This window comes from Ostrea edulis, chromosome 8 (genome assembly GCF_947568905.1).
Source record: "Ostrea edulis chromosome 8, xbOstEdul1.1, whole genome shotgun sequence".
NCBI classification, from domain to species: Eukaryota; Metazoa; Mollusca; class Bivalvia; order Ostreida; family Ostreidae; genus Ostrea; species Ostrea edulis.
The window spans coordinates 57,503,742-57,525,122 of record NC_079171.1 but is presented as its reverse complement, the minus strand read 5'-3'; the positions used below and the strand labels follow the sequence as shown (position 1 = coordinate 57,525,122).

Here is a 21,381-nt window from a genome sequence, read left to right as displayed (position 1 = left end):
CCTGATATGACCTGAAGAACATAGGTATCGTGTCGTGGCAGGCGTTGGCCATATTGGGCCAATTTCCTTGTCACACAAAAAAAAGAATACTTTAAAAGAATTTAATACAGAACAATATGTTTGTATTCAAAAGTATATATGTAAACCAAAGCAAGAAAGCATTTTCAAGAAATATGTATGACATGTAACATCGTTAAATTATTGTAATCAATATCTTACGAATTGAATAACAAATCAATTATCTCTGAGTTAAAGTTATTTTTCAAAAAACATAACATACTTGTGAAAAAGAGGTCAACATGCCCTATCTTTTACCTGAATGAAAGGCAAAGATAAGAATAGTGATCAATCTTGTACTGACACAAAGCCTAGGTTTCTGTACGTCAGTTTATTCAATTAGTAAAAAGCTGTAACAAAAATAAATACACAATTACATAAAGAAATTCAGAATAGCTTACAATAAAGTTATGCACTCACGATTGACAAATAATGAGTATTTTAAGAATATGAAAATTTGTATAAACAATTAACTTCACATTATACCAATTAATTATGCAGTATTCAAAAAATATAAATACTAGTATGACTATCAAGTAATATTGAATGAAAAGAAATGATAACTTTTACTACATATATCTCATAAACAATGGTTGACTATGCACGAACTATTTCCCGCCAAACAGGTACATTGTTTACCTACACTTACATCCAAACATAAATACTGCATGTCATAAATAAATGAAAATATAATAAAAACTTGCACTGTGGGACTACAGGATACGATAAAGGGTTGTACTCTGTACAAGGTGTGGTGGCATCTTTGCCGTACGTGGTGCGCGTGGAGACTTCTGTCTCTGAGCATCTATATCGACTGACAAATCTGATTGTACTAACTGGGGAGTTTAAGAAAAGGGCAGTAACTCATGAAAAGTTCTACTTCTGAGTAATTCGTACGTAAAAATATTCCTGTTACACAACAAATTTCATAATTCCTATAAGCAATACAAAACAAAGAGTTGGGCAAACACGGATCCCTGGATATACAAGAGGTGGGATCAGGTGCCTAGGAGGAGTAATCATCCCTTAACCCTGAATATTAGTTAAAAGTAACACGGACACTGAACACAAAAGAGGTGGGATCGGGTGTCTAAGAAGAGTAAGCATCCCCTGTCGACCGGTCACATCCGCCGTCAGTCCTACATCTTGACCACGTAAACGGAGTTATCTGTAGTCAAAATCAGTGTGTCAAGAACGGTCAACTAATCGGTATGAATCACGTCAGACAGCATTGCACCCAGCGATAGGTTGTATTGGCAAACTAGATCGTTATACGACCATAGAATTTGCGACACACTGACTTTAAACGAGGCTGTTCAAACCCCTGTACTATCAACGTGTTTGTCAGTAGCCTGCTTCACTTTAAAAACTGACCATACGCAGAATAAGCTCTTGCGTATCGAATGAGTTGAGAGATATAAGCACCATATGCAGGTGATATTGGAATATTGCTACAAAAATATGGGAAATTGACGATGGAGAAGCTGAAATCATAGGAAGTTTGTCATAAAGTTGAGTTGTTAGTTTGTCGCTAGTATCTAATTTCAATAAGAATATCTAAGTATGAAATTGCAACTTTGGTAAAGGGCTGATTGGCTACCTCTTCATCCTTCTAAGTATTTAGTTTCAATTTAATATCAAAATTAAAGAATATGTTCTTTTTCTTACTGTTTTACACATACATACTATATACCAAGTTTGGCCCTGACCTGACATTAGAACCTCTACCCCTGGGGTCATGATAATTATAATTTTTGCAGTGACTTTCCTGCTTTACAATACTGCGCAATGCATGCAGTTCATTCTTCTTGCACCTGTGTGGTTGTAAGGAAGAATAATGTTTAGAATTGGTAAATTTTTGCCAGTTTTTGTCCAGCCCAATAGGCCCGAGGGATGCATGAGTCCTGAAATTTAGAATTTACGTCCGTCCTGTCCTAGAGAAGCCTCAGACTAAATTTGAAAAGAAATGGAATGGTAGTTTTAAAAAAGAAGTTAAAAATGTTCATCATTAACGCCCGACGGAGAACGCACGACGACGGACGCAGAACAATACGCAATTTCCGAGTTCCCCAATAGTTCTTTCCCTTTCTGGAACTCTTACACACAGTGAGACGCAAAACATAGTATCGTCCACACGCGGTGGGTACAAATGCTTATAGCTGCCTTCATATATTGCCTTAAGGCCGATTATCAGACGTCATGCAACCACCCAATCTGCAGGGACACACAATATTAGTAAGTTTATTAGTATCTAATAATAAATTAGCTCAAACAAAAATCGATGATCACCATTTTTTCTTTGATTAAAATATCCCTCGTGCGGAGGAGGAAATAAAAAATGATTTCATATTTAATTTAATGGCCTAAATCAAACAAATGTTATTCTTGATATGGTCAGTTTAATGTATATCAACGGTTGATATAAACAAAATTAACATTTTCACTACCTTTATCCGTATTTACATAGCTAGTTTATAGTATATGTATACATCTTGTACCCACCCAAACGTTCAACAGAACACTGAGCGTACCTCCATCACAGAAGAACTGATATCTCAAAAGTTGCGTATTGCAAGTGTAAACTCAGGTGACTTAGAAACTTAATTTTAAAGGGACTGGTTAACGATTTTTTAACAAAATATTTTTTTATTATTGATGTTATATATTAAAAGTATAACTCATTTAATGTTGACAACCAAAAGTTTGACCTTCTGAATGCAATAATAAAAACTATATCTTAGCCTTAATTTGTGTTATGTAAACAAAGACTCAAGTCTTTATATGTAAACAAACAAACAAACACGTGAAATATTAATTTTTAATATAAAGCATCTTAAGTTTGCAGTCGCGAATTTTAACTTTTAGATGACACATTTTACCCGAAGAATGCTCGAAATGTGAACGTTATAAGGAACTTAGATCGATATCCATTTCTTTTGAAAATTTCGGAAACAATTAACATACCACAATGTTTGTTTACAAAACAAATAATGAACTCTCTAAAGTGAGCTTCTGTGATAATGTATATCCTTAATTTTTATGTGAAATTTTTAAAACATATCAGACAGCAGCTTTTGATAATTTAAAGTGAAAAATAAAATTTTGGGAAAAATCGGGAATCAGTCCCTTTAAATGTGTAACGTTAATTACATTATCCGTAATGTAATATCTGAAAGTATCATTAAAGCAGATTATGATAAAAACCGCAAATTTTAATATTCTGTGTAAACATCCAGTGACTCAAACATCAAGTTTTATTTTCAATATCTTGTACAAAATTAAGCAGACGTTTTACATGTACAGCCCAGTAGCTAAGTACTTCGTTACTAGCTTGAAAATACGGATGTATATTTAATTGATGTTATAAAATTTAGAAATTCATTTCAAAATTAAGGATTATTTCCCTCATGCAGAGCTCTTGTCCTTAGACGAATTTGACTCCACCTTTTTTGCACGCTGTTTTTGGCTATAATAGCTCTAAAACTTCATTGTTATTTCGGATTTCAAACATTTCGGTTGAGCATCACTGAAGTGACATTATTTGTCGAAATGCGCATCTGGTGCATCGAAATTGGTACCGTATAAGTTTTACATGTAGGTCTAAATTTGTGGTAAAAAAAATTGTGGTACTTCACCTACAGCTGGTGACGTCTTCATATATATGAAACATTTCTAAAGGTAGGTAAAACACACCCACACCACCACCCCCCAACATTCCTGAAGTTTTGGAAAAACATGTAATTGATAATGTATAAAAACCTACTCATTTTCATAACTTTTTCGTAGGATTTCACGTACCCGCTTCGCTGTTTGTTTTTATTAATCAAATCATAAAAAGTAAAAGCCTTATTTATCAAAGAGGACGTCAATAGATATATGTGCTTCATTCCGTCTATCACCTGATGTCCCGCCCCCTCACAAGATAAATCTTTCTTGCTTAAGACCTGCTGTTAAGCAAAACTACATCGTATATGTTCCTTACACTTAGATGTTTTAAGTACTAATCCTATGATTATGAACAACGACAACAAAGACCAAGAAATATCAACTCAGATCGTGAAAACCTCAAAATGTGAGAATACAATTCATAATATTCTCGGCACTAAGTCATCCACAGTCCTCTAATGAGATGAGATGATGTAGACACTGATAGAGTTTTTCTATTAAATGCAATAGGTGTTGGCAGTTGCTGCATTTCTTTAAACTGGAGACTGGTTTGCAATTTATCATCAAAGCGAACAGAAACGGTGTATTGTACACCCTTCTTAAGCGGGATGAAGAATCGGGGATAAAGTTCGATAAGATTTTCTTTAACTTTAATGAACGGTGTGGAGAAATCCTTCACTGTTTCGGTAGTATCGCCACCTAACAATTCCAAAGGCGTGATGGAAGCAATCACGTTCGAGTTTTTAACTTGGAAGAAATAAGGGTTTATACACTCAATATTGAGATATATTCCGAGTAAAACGGTTTGTGAGGATACTCCAAATCGTAGAGAGAATTCGCAGCCTGCTTTAAAACTATAAAGCTTTGCTTTGGAGATGTGGCATTTGCTTAACATCACTGCTGTTGGCTCCCATATTCTTGTATGGGTCTTGAACTTTCCTGGGTTTTCTTTTTTCGATTTCAACTGTTGTCGTAAAATATCTACCTTCTCTCCATCATTCAGAAGTTTCGATCCACAGACGACATCTTCCAGATACTGGTGATCCATAATGGGAAAGCGGACCTCGTACAGGATGTCTCCCAAGATCTTTCTTTGGTTTTCGGCCGTGACTGATAATTTTTGTCTCGTGCATTCTTTTTCAGACCATTTCAAAACGCGTTCAAAAATAACTTTCTCTGGAGCGAGCATTCTGTCATATTGCGTTATTTTGTACACACACGTGGGACACAGCTGCAAAAATAAATCTGTGTATAGAAAAGAGGGCATGTGATGTTCAACTGTTCCCAAGCAGATATTCACGATCTCCAGGTCATTGTAGATCTGAGAGAATTCCATCATTTGACAAACGATGTTTGTTGAGATGAAATTCCTTAACGACTTCTTACACAGGACTGACAAGAATTCTGTTTCGTATTTTTTAGCGCAGCACATCAGATCACCAAAGTTCTCAGCAGTCACCTGAGTGAAATCAGTGTACAGAAATCTGTAAATAAAAACGAATAAATCGATTTGTTAGTGTAATATCCTGCACCCCATAACATATGCAGCATCTATGGTATTTCTATGTTTTAAACCGATGATAAAAAGCACCGCCACAGCACAGGATACGCCGGTCAGATGTTGATTAGCTTGTTCTACGCATGTCAGTTTTTAAATTGAAGCAGACTACTGACAAACACATTGATGGTGCAGGGGTTCCAACAATCTCGTTTAAAGTCATTATTTCGCAAATTCTATAGTCTTTATAACGATCTAGTTTGCCAATACAACCTACCATTGGGTCAAATGTTGTCTAACGTGTTTCATACAGATTGTTAGGCCGATTTTGACTACGGATAACTCCGTTTACCTGATCAGGATATAGGGCTCACGGCCCACAGGGGTTGCTTACTCCTCCTAGGCACCTGATCCCACCTCTGGTATACGTAGGGTCCGTGTTTGCCCAACTCTCTATATTGTATTGCTTATAGGAGTTATGAGATTGACCACTGTTCATTATCTTCACCTTACATTATAAACAGATAAAATTGTATGACACAAAATCATGTCAACCTTAATTAGTACAGAGATTGCACTAATATATTTGATGTTAGGTTTGAGGTGAAATCAAGATTATTCCTTTTAATGTGTCTATTGCACATTGAATTTGACTTGTCAATATATCTCCTGAATTGCTAAAATAACTACAAAAATATTCAAAAACATTTTTTCATTTTATTACTAATAATTAGATGATCTCTATATTTCGTTACTAGCTTGAAAATACGGATGTATATTTAACTGCTGGGATAAAATTTAGAAATTCATTTCAAAGTTAAGGATTATCTCCCTCATGCATAGCTCTTATCCTTAGACGAATTTGACTCCACTTTTTTTGGCACTCTGTTTTTCCCTAAAATAGCTCTGAGGGCCTACAAGTTTACTGTTATTTCGGATTTCAAAAATGTCGGTTGAGCATCACTGAATAGACATTATTTGTCGAAATGCGCATCTGGTGCATCAAAATTGGTACCATATAAGTTTTACATGAGTTCTTTTAAATGGATTCCATGAAGATATGGGTTAGAATAGATCTCCAGTAGACAGTAACCCTTGCTTGTCGTAAGAGGTGATTAAATGGGGCGATACTTTGGATAAGACTGTAAAATACTAAGTTCTGTGTTACTGCAGGTGTGGCACAATGACGATCCCTCCCTGTTGAATGGTCATAAACAGAGGATAGGCCTAAAATTTGCAGCCCTTCACCGGCAATGGTGACGTCTCTATATCAGTGAAAAATTCTCGAGAGGGACTTTAAACAATGTACAACCAATCAATCAATCTTTAACTTATTGGTATAGCGTTCGCTTCGTAACCGGAAGGTCGTGGGTTCGAGCCCCGTCCATGCCATGTCCGCGTCAAACCTACGACTTAAACATAGGTAGTGGTTGTTCCTTTGCCAAACGCTCGGCAATCACGGGGTCTTTCTGATATGACCTTAAGAACGGAAGTCCCGTGTCGCGACAGACGCTGGTGTGTTAAAGAACCCTGAGTGCTAAGCATAAATCGTGGTATTTCACCTACAGCTGTTGGTATCTCAATATGAGTGAAATTTTTTCGATGGGGCCTAAAATAAACGATCAATCATTCATTATATTTATTGCTTAAGACATACGTCTTATATCATTGTTACAATATGCATGTATAAATACATAAAAATGGCATTGTAAGGCGGTGTACAAATTCAAACGACACATAAATCAATTTTGGGATGATTTACTTATTTTTGGTTTGTACAAAGTTTATTCTAAATAAGGGGCTAATAGAATCTTAATTGGACAGACAGATGAAACTTCTTGAAACACAATTAGATTAAATAATCATTCCCATGAGACAATTCCTCTATCTGCTCTGTGATGTGCTTGACGTTAAATCTTTGGAAATTTTATAATACAACACTGCAGATATCTATACCGTTAGTGTTAGAAACAAAATAAGTATTCATATTATTTATTATGTAACATTTTATGAAACAAGAATATCAGTAAAACTGATGAATGCTCCTCTAATCAATGAACTGCTTCATATAAGAAATGACTTGCACAATGATCAATAACTGTTAAAATCTGAAGGTTTTGTCATATATAAGGTATATCTTGAGTGATTTTGACCTCTACAAAATGAACTTGAATGACCTTCGTCTGAAAGTAATTTCCCTATTTCTTATTTGTGTGATATATGATCAATACCTGTTCAACAAGAGGCCCATGGGCTACATTGCTCACCTGAATCACCTTGACCCATATTTAAAGATTTTCCCTATATTCAGCATTTACAATGTTGAACCCTATTTTGGCCCCAACCTACCCCCAGGTGCCATGATTTTTAAAAACGTGAATTTGCACTATGGCAGGAAGCTTTCATGTAAATGTAAACTTCTATGGCCCAATGGTTCTTGGGAATATTTTTAAAGATTTTTTCTATATATTTGCACGTCAAACTTTGATCCCTTATTGCGGCCCAATCCTACCCGAGGCTACCCCCCCCCCCCCTCCCCATGATGGCCCAGTGATTCTTCAAAAGATTTTCAATGATTTTCCCTATTTTATGTATGTAAAACTTTGATTTCCTATCGTGACCCATCCTACCCCCGGGGCCACGAATTCAACAAACTTGAATGTGCACTATGTCAGAAAGCTCTCAAGTAAATTTCACCTCTTATGGCTTAGTGGTTGATGAGAAGAAGATTTTTAAATATTTTCCATATCTATTTGTATGGAAAACTTTGATCCCCTATTGTGGCCCCACCCTACCTCCGGGGGTCATGGTTTTCACAAACTTGAAGTAAATTTCAGCTCTTCTAGCTCAGTGTTCTTGAGAAGAAGATTTTTAAATAACCCCACCCTATTTTGCATTTTTGTGATTATCTCCCCCATTGAAGGGGGTATAGCCCTTCATTTGAATAATCTTGAAAGCCCTTCACACAAGAATACATTTTGCCAAGTTTGGTTGAAATTGGCCCAGTGATTCTGGAGAAGTCTAAAATATGAAAATTTTACAGACAGACAGACGGACAGACGACGAACAAGAGGTAATCAGAATAGCTCATTTGAACTTTCAGCTCAGGTGAGCTAAAACAATTAAAATAGGGCACTCTTTTCATATAAGGTATGTGTTATGAATGACATTGATCTTTCCAAAATAACCTTGAGAGACCTTGGTCCAATTGACTGATTGTTGTATCTTGCTTAAAGCTGACATGAATTAATAAATATAGTATAATTCTATATGTCCGCCATATTTCTTTGCTAATCTGCCATATTAGTTGGATATTCTATTGTTATATGTATCAGGGTTCGCATGGTATATAAGGGGACGAGTTTTGCTACGCTTCACTTCACATCAGTGTCTTCGATTTACCTGTGCGGGTAGCTTCGACAGGTAACACGTACATTTCCGATACTAATTTATAGGACATCAAGAAGAAATGAAATCTCGTTTGGAACACCACGCAGTGCTCAAAATTACAATAAACATATCGTACAGTAGTAAATCATTCTAAAAGCTTTGGATAAATAAATATAGAATGCCTTTTCTTTACGTGAATGTGCGTACATTTGCAGTAAATATGTCAAAACTATACACAAACGCGGAGAAATATTTCATCTATTATTTACATCTATTGATGAAATGGAATAAGCAAAGGGTATAAAATATATACCATTCACACTTACTTCAAGCAAAATGCAAATACATAAATGCTACTGTACGTATAAAGAAGACATGGTCATGTATGCTCGCCATGAAAAAGCATCGAATGCGGATGACTATTTACCTGGGTCTACTCGTAATATCTGTAAAGGACTGAAGATGTACGTGTACACGAAAATACTCAAAGTAGTAGTAAAACTCCCTTTATTAGCATAATCCATGAAACAAAACGATACACTCCATTTGTATTCCAACAGTAAACAACATTGTCCATTGTACAGACTGCGACACACTTAGTCCGTGCCGATCAGCTATCTTCAATCAGGGGAAGTATCAGAGTAGAATATTTACCCTGTATTGTGCATGAATCCTTATACCGTATGATTTACTTGTCAGAGTATTGCAGATTTATAAATCAGGAAATCATTTAGGTACATAAATTGTTTGTGCATAGATAATTTGCATATACAACACTGCACGAGTGTATGGGATGAGAGAGAGAGAGGGGGGGGGATTCAAACGATGATCTTGTAATAATCGCGTTCTTATTAAGACAAATGATATCGTTAATTCAATATAAGAGAACAGTAACTCAATATTGCTCTCATTAATTGATAATACAGATTTATTTCATTCATTTAAAGCACGCAATGATTAAAAATTAAACATATTTTTAAACAATGCTATTTTCAATTTGTTCATTTTATGCTAATTCGACGCTCAATAGATCTTATATATCTATCCCATTTTGCTTTATTACATTCTGCGTTGAACTCGACGCAAATTGTAGTAATGCAAAATATAGTAATTGAGTTTATCATATGCGTAGTTATCAAGCACATATAATTTTTTTATTTAAACATATTTTATTGAGAAACTCAACAGGATTGGGCAACAGCCATAGCCTATATAGGCCCTCTCCCAAATACAAAGGTCAAGTACAAAGGTACATAGAATCAAGGGGAGGGGACAGGAGTGTCTGCCCCCCATCTTTGATAACAATATCCATTTTTTTTTTATTTATTTTTTTTTTATGTTTTCCGCCATACTCAACAATTTTTCAGTAATCTGGTGGCGCCCAGTTTTTGTTGGTGGAAGAGAGAAACCAGATACAATGTACCTGGAAAGAGACCACCGACCTTCCGAAAATAAACTGGGAAACTTTCTCACTTACCGGTGCGAGCGGGTTTTGAACCCGCGCCCACAGAAGTGATAGGCCGTTATTTTGTAATGCAAGTAAAAAATATATTGGGTGACAACCCCAACCCCTCCAAACTTGACTCCAGCTTGAAAGTTCTTGTACAATAGTAGAAGACACACACCACCACCAATTAAGAAAATGAAGATATTATGAGGCACTCATGGTAGAGGACTCTAAACACCCCATCCCACCCCCAACGATGTAAGCAAATGAAGTGTAGGGGGAAATTATTGAGGCAGTCAAAGTAAAAGACTGTTTTAACCCTTCACCCCCACATTAGGACTTTGAACATCGGATAAAACATCTTGGTTTTTTGTTTGTTTGTTGTTTTTTTAAATTTTATTTTATTGCTGTTTTCGTTCATCTTTTTCAATTATTATTTTGAAGGGCAAGAAATTTTGAAGAATCCAATTTTCCATTTTTTTCTTCCTGTTGTACCCCCCCCCCTCCCATGAAAAATGACGATATATGTCTGGTTATTACATGTACATTTTGCTTTTCAACACATGCATGCATACTAATTGTATGGTGTAGAATTGCACCCTTTACCACGTTTTCCTTCATTTACACAGTGTAAGGAATGGTAAACCAAAATCACAAAACAAAATGCATAAAGGCCAAAAGTTTTAAGCGTAGGAACTTCATTCACGAATACATACATACATGTATTCAGAAAAATCGTATGCATGCATTGCAGGACTATAGCATATGTATGCTTTAACGTTTCTGTAACATGCCATAATGATTATTTGCATTTCGTAGATCTGGCGCAATGGATATATTCTGAAAATAGACATACCGCTGTACGTCGAAATTTCAAATTCAAATGTATTCGATAAGATGTTAGTATTCATAAATCAGTAAAATTCGTGTTGAGGTTTTATTTGATATGATACAGTTTCAATCTACTGTAATGCATTAGTAGGACATGCAAAAGACAAGAGTATAAACATTTTCTAGTATCGATATCTATATGATCACGAAAAAACATTATATAATTTATATCCGGATTCATATGCCGATTTGGATATCAATAAAAACAAAGCTGCATAGTTTGGGGGAGGGGGTTCTAATGAGTCTGATGAAATTAAAAGAACGAACCCCACATTTGCATTCAAACTAGATGTACTTCAAAATGAATTCATTTCTGCTCTGACTGAAAGCATGGTTCTAAATTCGGGAACGAATCTTGCATACAAAATAATTAATAGGGGAACACATAAATTCGAGCTCCTTTGGAATTTAATGAAATGCAGATATGCACCTTTCTTTCAACACGAACTGATATGTTGTTTCAGGCACGTATACAAGGGGTTGGGGTGGGCAGGGAGGCTGGGCTGGTCTGCTCTCCACACTTTTTTGACAATTTACTTTTCCCCGTTATTCTAACATACAAAGTCAGTATTTTCTACATGCACAGTTTAAACTGATATTTTTTTTTTAAAAAAATTGTAATGAATTCAATTATAAGCATCAACTCCTGTAAGTTTTTAATATATTGTCAGTAACAAATTTTTAAATAGCTGGAACTTTTTAATGCTTGTAAGCTTACCATTATATCAGTGATCAATTTTCTTTCCTTCTGTGAAATGATATATTGTACATCGAAGTAGGACAGTCTCTCTCTCTCTCTCTCTCTCTCTCTCTCTCTCTCTCTCGTTCAATCAATGAATATGGACATACAGAGACCGTAAATAATTATGTGGTTCCAAAAGAAACAGTAAAACTATATTTTCGTTTATACATTTCCTTTTATATGTGTATTTGTAATCAACTGTTTATTATGGATTGCAAATGTAATACCCGCATTTTTAAACAGATGTATATTTTCGATCATTATTCCCTTATTTGTATATCCAAATTTGTATATGATCATCGATAAATTTTTAATTGAGCACGCAATATATCCCACCAGATGCTCAGTGTATATGATTAGATTCCTGATTTCTGTAAACTGCAAAACCTCGACCAGACAAGCATTCAATACAACAAAAATTTTCGATTCTGACATCTCCCCTGATTGAAGACACCCTGTTTGGCACGGGTGAAGTGTGTCGCAGTCTGTATAATGGAATGACAACGTGTTGTAAAGTTCTAACGAGATACAAATGGAGTTTATCATTTTGTTTCGTGGATTTATCAGAATAAAGAGAATCTAATATTTTCGGTAAGTGCACATCTCCGATACCTGTTGAATAGACGTCCGTATTTGATATGGTTTTTTTTTTGTGGCGAATATGCCATGTGCATTACATATTACGTATATGGCATGCACCTGTATTTTGCAAGAATTGATATAAATAACATATTTTATGCTCTTTGCTTATTCCATTCTATCAGTATGTAATTGGTAAATGATTTCTCCGCATTTATTTCATAAGAAACTGCAACTACTTGCATGCACTTGCAAGTATGAGAGAAAAGCTTTTTTTTTTTGCATTTTTTTTTCTAAATTATCTAAACTTTCGGAATGTCGCATTGGTATACAATACATATTTTGTAATTTTGAGCAAAGCATAATGTTTTAAAATGTGATTTTATTTGTTTCGCATTCCTTATTTATTACTATCGGAGATGTGCACTGGTCGAGTCCACCTAGAAAAATCACTCAGGTGTGACAATCATATTTGGGGTATATACGAGTAGAGTAAATTAGGCTACCTGAAAGAAATATGGCGGATAAGATGAGAAAGGTGTACGTATTTATTAATTCAGGTCAGCTTTAACGTCGCGCTCGAGAATTTTTCACTCATATGGAGACGTCACCAAGACCGGTGAAGGGCTTCAAATTTAGGCCTATTTACGGCCATTGAGCAGTGATGGTTCTTTAGCTAACCCTACTATGACACGGGTCATCCGTTTTTAAGGTAATCTCCGAGGACCCGTGACATTCACACCTAATGCCGAGCGTTTGGCGATGGAACTCTCACGACCTTGGTCCAAAGATGAATAACTGTTGAAATATTGTTTAAATTAATTTTTTTCATATGCAAGATATATGTTGAGTGACCTTTACCAAATGACCTTGAGTGACCTATGTATGAAAGCCATTTCCCTATTAATTATTTGTGCGATATATGATCAATACCTGCTCAAAAACTCTTGAAATAAGGCATTTATTCTCATAAAAGCGATATCTTCTGAGTGACCTTGGTCCAAAAGATCAAAACTGTTGAAAAATCGTTGAAATGAAGTGGGTTTTTTCATGTATAAGGTATAAGGTGTATGTTGAGTGAGTGAGTGAGTGAGTGAGTGAGTGAGTGAGTGAGTGACTGACTGACTGACTGACTGACTGACTGACTGGATACTGTTAGTGATTGTTATCACATCAGTGCCGCTATGGTATCCCTCCATGTCACACGGTCTTTGGCTATATTTTCGGCCTCCTGATATGTTAGGCCCGCAGTTGTAAAGTTTCTTGCCAGCGTGTCTCGCCATCTCTGCCGTTGTCGTCCTTGTTTTCGTCTGCCTCCGACCGATGTAGGGTCCCATTCGTACATTCGCTTAGGGAATCTTTCGTCTCCCATCCTCGACATGTGACCAAACCATCTCAGCCGATTCCTCATGAGTAGTGTTGAGGCAAATGGTTGATCTGTGAGCTCTCGAATGTCACTGTTGCGCCTTCGTTCCCACCATTTGGTCTTCAGAATAATTCTAAGGCATCTGGAATCGAAGGCGTCTAGTCGTTGCTCATGTTTCCTGGTTGTGACCCATGTCTCAGATGCATACAGCAATGTTGGAATGACAACTGCTCTATATATTCTCATTTTTATTTTGAAGCTGATCTTTGCTCTCCAAGTGTTGCGCAAGTTCTTAAATGCATTGGCGGCTTTTCCTATTAGAATGTTCAGCTCAGTATCGATGGAATTAATTGGTGTTACAGTTGAGCTTAGGTAGTTAAACTTCTAAACTTTATCAATGGTAGACTCTTCATCTTTCACGCATGCCGGTGTTTCACCTATTGGCATAACCTTGGTTTTCTCTGCAGAAACTACAAGGCCAACCTCTTTTCCTGCTCTCCTAAGTCTTGCCAGTGCTGCTGTAGATTTTTCTTCGTCTGGTTCTATCAGAGCCACATCATCAGCAACGTCGAGGTCTGATAGTTTCCAACCGTCCTCGATTCCCCTAAGTGTACGAACACGCTTCTTCATCTGCAATCCATGACTGTCACAGGACTTTCTTAATACCCAGTCTATGAGAATGCCAAACAGTAGGGGAGACCAAACACAACCTTGCCTCGCCCCAGTCTCGACAAAAAACCAGTCGGAAAACTGAGTGTTGAGTGACATTGACCTTTAAAAAATGACTGACTTGAGTGACCTTTGTTTAAAAGCCATTTGTCTATTACATGTACGTATTTGATGGGTATATGATCAATACCTGTTCAAAAACTGTTAGAATAAAGAACTGTTTACCTATAAGGCGTATGTTCCGAGTGACCTATACCTTTCCAAAATGACCTTGGTCCAAAAGTTCCTCTCTCAAAAGGAATATTTGTGATCAAATATGATTAGTTTTTTATGAAAGATTTAAGAGATGGGAACTTATACATAAAAACTGTTGAGATAAGGAAATTGTATTTGTTCTAAGTGACTCTGACCTTACAAAATGACCTCGAAAGACGTAGTCCAAACGTCCTTGTCACAAGGAACATTTGTGATCAATTATATCAATTTCTGATGAAAGCTTTATGAGGTATGAGCTCGGACGGACGAACAGACATGACGACGGCTATATGCTCCCACGAAATTTTTCAGGGAGCATAAATATGTGTATTTCTTGATATAATAATTATTGAATACGGTTATTTCATTACTCTCTAATATATGTAGGGATTACCTCCCTTAAAACATAGCTTTTTTTAAAAAAATACTCACCACACTAAAAGTTTTAATGACCTGGTTTTAAGCTACAATATCTACAGATGCACGAATTGACAAAGTTTGTTCATTCTAGGGTTCATACCTACATTAGTCCAAACAAAACAAAAAAGGAGAGAGAAGTTATGCCATATATAGCCATATCATCTTAGTTAAAGGTCACAGAGATCTTGATTTAGGACACGACACACCTCCTTAAGATGCATCAACTGACCAGGTTGATCATTCTAAACCAAGTAATTGTCCAGTTATGAGTCGGCCAGGGTTTCGCCATATCTAGCCATATCGTCTTAATCAAAATTCACGGTGAACTAACTTTAAAATGCGATACACCCTTTACCCAAAATGTCTTAGCTGAAAAAAGTTTGATGATTCTAGGTCTCTTAGTATTTAAGTTATGAGCCGGACACGAAGACGGACGGACACGAAGACGGACGGACGGACACGATCACCATACCATAATACATCCCAAAGTGAGAGTTCCAATTCTTTCACTGCTTTAATGGGAATACCGAAGTGTTGTATGCATAAATCTGCAAATTCATGATGAAAAATTTTAAGAGGGAAAAGGTTATTTTTTTATGTTTTTTTTTTGTTTTTGGTTAAATATCCTCGCACTAAGTAATTGATTTGTTTTTGTATTCGGATGTTTCTCTGTTCAAACAAAATGGAAATTGTATTTCTTCAAATGTGTTTATCCTAGGTGTTTTGCCATGTTCGAAGTTATAAGGTATGAATTCAATTTTATTATTGTTATTAATTTTTTTCATATTTTATATATTATACTTTATGTTCTCACGTTGTTACAATTTTATGATAACTTTATAAGGATGCAAGTATTTACTTTTATCAGGTTTCAATTTTGTATTTGTTGTTGTGAGATTTGAATTTTGTACTTCATGTTGTCAGATATAAAATTTTGTACTTATTGTTTTCAAGTTGTAAATTTTGTACTTATTGTTGTCAGTTTTTTAAATTTGTAAAATAAACACCTATTCAACATGCAGACTAAGTGCGTTTTAGTATTTCGGCTTGACGGAAATAAACAATTAACACCTAGTGTTAAAAGGCAGAAGCTCTAGTATGAGAACAAGCGCTTAAAATCATTTTGATAGAGAATATTTTATCTACGCTAGTCTAACTTACTCTAAATATTGTATGAATACATCCCTTTTGGTGTCGGTAAGCTTAAGGGCTTCTTTTGGTGGATCATGTTTGGAAAACATCGAGAAAAACACATTGCTTCGACACATCAGGATGAACTTGTGGGCTTTCACTTCGTCGCCATCTTCGCCGACCTGGAATGTGACGTCACCGGTGTCAAGGTGATGTTGGTACATCTGCCGAATGCTGTCCTGTAATGAGCAGTTACCTTGCTTTTTTTCTTTAGGATGTTCCATTGCTGAATAAAAGAAAGAAAATGGTAATTCTGTTTTGATAATTATGTTATTCTCTAATTTAAATGGACTCGTTACGTTTTTAGGAAAAAAATATTTTTCAATTCTGATGTTATTAACACATTAAAAATATAACTCGTCTAAAACCAGTGAAATGTTGAATAATTTTGTAATGTAAAGCTTCTTAATTTTGCACAGTCAAAAATTTTTGTTTTAGATGACACATTTTACCTAAACATACTTGAAATGTAATAGATAAAATACACTTAAATCGATATTCGTTTCTTTTGAAAACTGTAAACATATCGCAATCTTTGTTTACCAAACAAATAATAGACTATCTAAAAAGAGCTTCTGTGATAATGTATAACCTTGATGTTTTTGTGAAACCTTTTAAACACATTAGAAAGTAAATTTTGGTAAATTTTGATCATTAAAAGTGAAAAATAACATTTGTGGAAATATCGTGATTCAGTCCCTTTAAAGGGTGTCAAGAAAGTTCGTTTCCAAACCAAAAAAAAAAAAAAAAAAATTAGAGGAGGCCCCCATCGTCGGAAACCCACGGTTGATTACGCTTCGTTCCTCTCTCAGAGGAACGAAGCGTAATCAACTGTGGGTTTCCGGCGATGGGAGGCCCCCGAAATATCTGCAATACGTTATTCATTTTGAGTTAAGTTTTGTCACTGAATTCGAAGATAAGAGCTAATGAGTGCAGTCATACCATGTTGTAGCTAAATTATCGTAGAAGAGACGAATTCTATTTTACCCCTTTGTTAAATATGAAATAAAACACATAATCTCATTTCTTTAATGCAATAATACATTCATACTAGTTAATATGCCACGATTCAGTTTCTTACCTCAAAGTCACATTATAAGATGTTTAAAGATATGCAAAGAAAACCCCCCTTCAACACTATGCTGGTGAATACAACTATGTGAAAATCAAACATAGCAAAACAAGAAGACCATGGGCCACATCGCTCACCTGAATCACCTTGGCCCATATTCAAAGTTTTCCCTATATGTTCGCATGTACAACTTTGAACTATGTACAACATTGAAACATAAGCTCCAGGGAGCCTTTAGACCGAAAATTTGCCGGCATTCCTGTCGCTTCGCGGCCGTAGTAATTCGTGAAGCTCGGCGGTCGTTGATTACATTGCACACATTCACAAATAAAACTGCTGCCTCCTGCAGTTTTTATGTACCCCGACAATTTATTTAAGGAAATTCGGAATGGCATGTCCTGCTTTTAAAATACTCGGGGTCGCGCTCGAATTATGCGGTGTGAGCTTATGAAATGCAATATTCACAAAACACAATAATTATCAATGTGTAAAAAAGTAAATAATATAAACCTGTATCTTAATATACCTCACTTGTTTACAAATCTCCAAGGAAAACTTCCCCTGAGACTCTTCAAGGTCGTGTTTGCGAACCAGTTCTACTGACAACACAGACCATCCGTGACAGGTTATATGAATTTTAATTAAAGAAATAGGTCTATTTCTGACGAGTAGATATCAGCTCGGAAACAAAACCAACAATTATAGATAGTCACAATCACACACTACATAAAACAGACACGCATGTACTAGCAAAATAAGTTTAGTTCAATGAACACAAAATTACTCATCCATTGCTTTGCACGAGATTTGAGAAAATGAATCAAAATTACTTTTAAATTTCAAAATGATTTTAAATTCTTAATAATGCATATAAATATAATAAATCTTTAATCTAGAAGGGGGGTGTCTACTGCACAACTGGATGTCGATCATGGGATTTTTCTTTCACAACTTTCGGTTGTGCAGTAGATCTGGTGGTCTCCTTAGTAAACAAAGTGTTTTAACCCGCGCTACCGAGATTGGAGCCAAGAGGAAACTTTTGATAAGAGTTATCTCTCTTGTATTGTACACCAAGAGTATCATATTCATTTCCCATAGACCTCAATACTAAACTTTGGTCCTCTCACGAATTAACTACTGTATATTAATTTTAAATAAATGATCGCCAACATTTTAAAGTTCATTTCAATTTGGCATTTGGAATGACTTTACAATGTTGGGGATCATTTATTTAAAATTAATATATAGGGTCCCGTTTATTTGTACTTTTTTACAACTCGCATAGCAATTCGCCGTAAGTCACACCCTTAATTTCACCCCTACCATGGTGATTTCCTCAGTCATTTCCCTATTTTATGCGATAAATTTTCAAATTTAAACTTCTATATTTATTTATTTCAATTCCAAATAATTTCACTCTTGACAATAGCCAACAACGCAACACGTAGACATTTATACCTCCGCTCAATCTTGGGGGAAACTGCGTTCGGGTTACGCATTCGGGGGCTTGGTACTCTCATTCTCAATGGACACACTAACTCAAATCACTTATAATTTTCTTTTAACCGTCTTCACTTTAATTTCAGCCCGATTTCTCAGTTCTATCGAAGACTGTACTGCATAGAGGCGTATATGCAGCGGCGGATTCAGATATATCTGATCGAAGGGGAGGGGGGGGGGGGTAAACAACTAAATGAGCGGGGCATGCGATTAAACTTCCAGGGGGTCTAAAGCGAAGTCCTGGTGCGGGCCCAGGGATCAACAACCCTAGAACGACCTAGTTCTGACAAACAAAATGTGAATATTTTATAGTGTTTTGGATATAAAACCTGGATCCAGGATCATATTTATCACAGATATAGGTGTGAGCTTCCAGCCTCTTATTGAAATAAGATTTTTAATGCGTTCCTGTAAGATTACGTCATATTTAGTGTATCGGTATACATAAAATATTACCGGTGCGGATCAAAGATCTGAGCATGATCTTGTTAAACCCCGCAGCTAAACTCCTTTAGTCGTCATGCATTGTGAATATTTTAAGCATGAAAACGAGCTCAGATCAAATCATCCTATCTCTCTCTTTTTTTTTTTTTTTTTTTGTACATATGAGAGCAACCATTAGAAAATGAAAATTGAAAGCTCACTTAGAACACGAATTTAATCTGCAGTAGTTTTATAACACTTCAACATTTCCTATTTTACTGTGCGCGGCACGAATCGTCAAATTATCGGCAAAGTTTCACGTGTCTCGACTACAAGTAATTCTTTCGTTATTTCTTTCACTGAAATACCCGATACAATTAGCGACGCATCACAATAAAACTTTCCTAAAGTACAATACCTCTGTCCTTTTTAAGTACAACTAATCAATGTCGGGAAGTTTTTTCAAGTGGAATCCAGCGGTGCTAAAAATCGACCCGGAATCTCCCGTTCTATCGATTTCCGGATCTCGTGCCGTCCTTACGCCTTTTGTCTCTTCCGTGCCAATGTTGTTATAAATTCATTAAGGAATTAAACCGATAGTTGACGCCCGTCCGAGTGCGTCGTCATCTAGAGACTCCGATATCAGGAGGAATTACAAACATAAATATTCCAAGAATCCAAGGAATTCGCATTTTTGGGGGCGAGGATTTGTTGTAGGGGGTTCTCTCGGGCATTTTCGTCGCCGATAAAACTTTGTGTAAGTAGTAAAACTTCTTTTTATTCGGATTCGTTGTTCGTTTTAGACTCATATATAGGCTCTGCCTGCTGCCTAATTCTACATGATGTATTATATTAAATTAACATACTCAGTACTTGTTGAGAAAGTTTAACATTGCTATTCATCTAAACAGTATTATTGTTAATAATAACACTGCTAAATACTACATACTAATAACAATGCTAAGTTTCCTCAACAATTCAAAAACAAAATCACTAATAACAATGTTAAGTTTCCTCAACAATTCAAAAACAAAATCACAAATTGTGAATGTATTGCAGAATTTAATCTTGTTTTGGAATAAGTAGGCCAAGTTTTGTTGTGTGTGTGGTTTTTTTTAGATTTATTTTAATAAAGGAGAGAAAAAAAAGGGGGAAAAGAAAACCACGATACAATTTACATTCGACTCAAATCTATCTTATGGAAAATCATATAAATGAAAATGATTTTGACTCCAGTCATTGTCACTCTGGTTTTGGGGGGGATTAGGTTTTTTTTTTTTTTTTTTTTTTTTTTATACAAGTTTATTGTTATTTCGGATTTCCAATATTTCGGCTTAAGCATCACTGAGGAGACATTATTTGTTGAAATGCGCATCTGGTGCATCAAAATTGGTACCATATAAGTTTTACATTATGAGGAAACAAAAATTACTCGTTTTATATGTCACAGTAAAAATTCAAGTTTGCCTAAGTTTTCCGGTTTTGCTCACTTCTAAGAAGTTCAAGTTTATCCGGTTTTTGTCTGCTTTTTAAGAAGTTTAAGTTTGCATAGGTCTGTCCGGTTTTATCCGCCTCTAAGAAGTTTGCTTTCAAGTGATGGATTATGTCTGCATCAAGGAAAAGTGCAGGTGTCAACAGATCTCATACCTCATCTGATTCCAACTCCGGACTAAGCACACCGAAGTCAGAGGCAAAAACTCCGCGATCCTCTGCAAAATCTAGGATATCGTTTGTGCGGTAAGTTCATATTTCATTTTATTTCACGTCCTTCAACCCCCCCCCCCCTCTCTCTCTCTCTAATTCCAATATTCATGATATTTGTGATGAATAGAAAATAGCATACTATTTCAACAGATTGTGTACATGTAATATTGATGTATGGGATGTATTTTATTTTTTAGAATGTTTATAATCAATATATTCTCTGAATAACGGCAGTCTATACTCTGTTCTGCAGCAGAACTACTAGTATACCAGTTTGCATGTGAAAAAACCCACAACTACAGTGTTGCAAAGGATATCAGAACTCCGCTATTCATACAGTTAGATACAACAACATGTCAGCCCCCTGGTGTATCGAGCACGTTCTTATGATAATCAACCTTTCTGAACTCACGTGCTTTAAGGTGTGAGTTTATTGTCATTCATTGTCCCTTAATGGACTTAAACAAACAGAACCATTTCGTGTTTACATACGTGTACAGAGGTCTGCGTT

General features: G+C 35.8%; 2 protein-coding genes across 18 annotated transcripts in view; one reads left to right on the top strand and one right to left on the bottom strand.

Annotated features, from left to right (window-relative positions):
* Nucleotides 1-4,159: 4,159 nt before the first annotated feature.
* On the bottom strand, nt 4,160-17,852 carry LOC125661643 (BTB/POZ domain-containing protein 2-like). The gene is made up of 3 exons (XM_056147731.1): nt 17,770-17,852; nt 16,142-16,397; nt 4,160-5,207 (listed from the first exon to the last, which is right to left on the bottom strand). The coding sequence occupies exons 2-3, from the start codon at nt 16,393-16,395 to the stop codon at nt 4,160-4,162; spliced, it is 1,302 nt and encodes a 433-aa protein (XP_056003706.1). The 5' UTR covers nt 16,396-16,397; nt 17,770-17,852.
* A 2,902-nt stretch (nt 17,853-20,754) lies between these two features.
* The window catches only part of LOC125662605 (leucine-rich repeat-containing protein 71-like), a 102,457-nt gene continuing 101,830 nt past the window's right edge, over nt 20,755-21,381 (top strand). For all 17 annotated transcript variants that reach the window (XM_056146575.1, XM_056146571.1, XM_056146567.1 and 14 more), the window contains exon 1: nt 20,755-20,903. In XM_056146575.1, coding sequence (XP_056002550.1) covers nt 20,770-20,903 — 134 coding nt within the window. In that variant the 5' untranslated portion in view covers nt 20,755-20,769. The remainder of the gene's footprint in view (nt 20,904-21,381) is intronic.

Excerpts from the sequence above, each read along its gene's own strand:
- LOC125661643 (XM_056147731.1), bottom strand. The coding sequence starts at position 16,395 with ATGGAACATCCTAAAGAAAAAAAGCAAGGTAACTGCTCATTACAGGAC. Across the intron at positions 5,208-16,141 it reads GTATTCATACAATATTTAGA|ATTTCTGTACACTGATTTCA; the intron begins GTAAGTTAGACT and ends TTTTATTTACAG.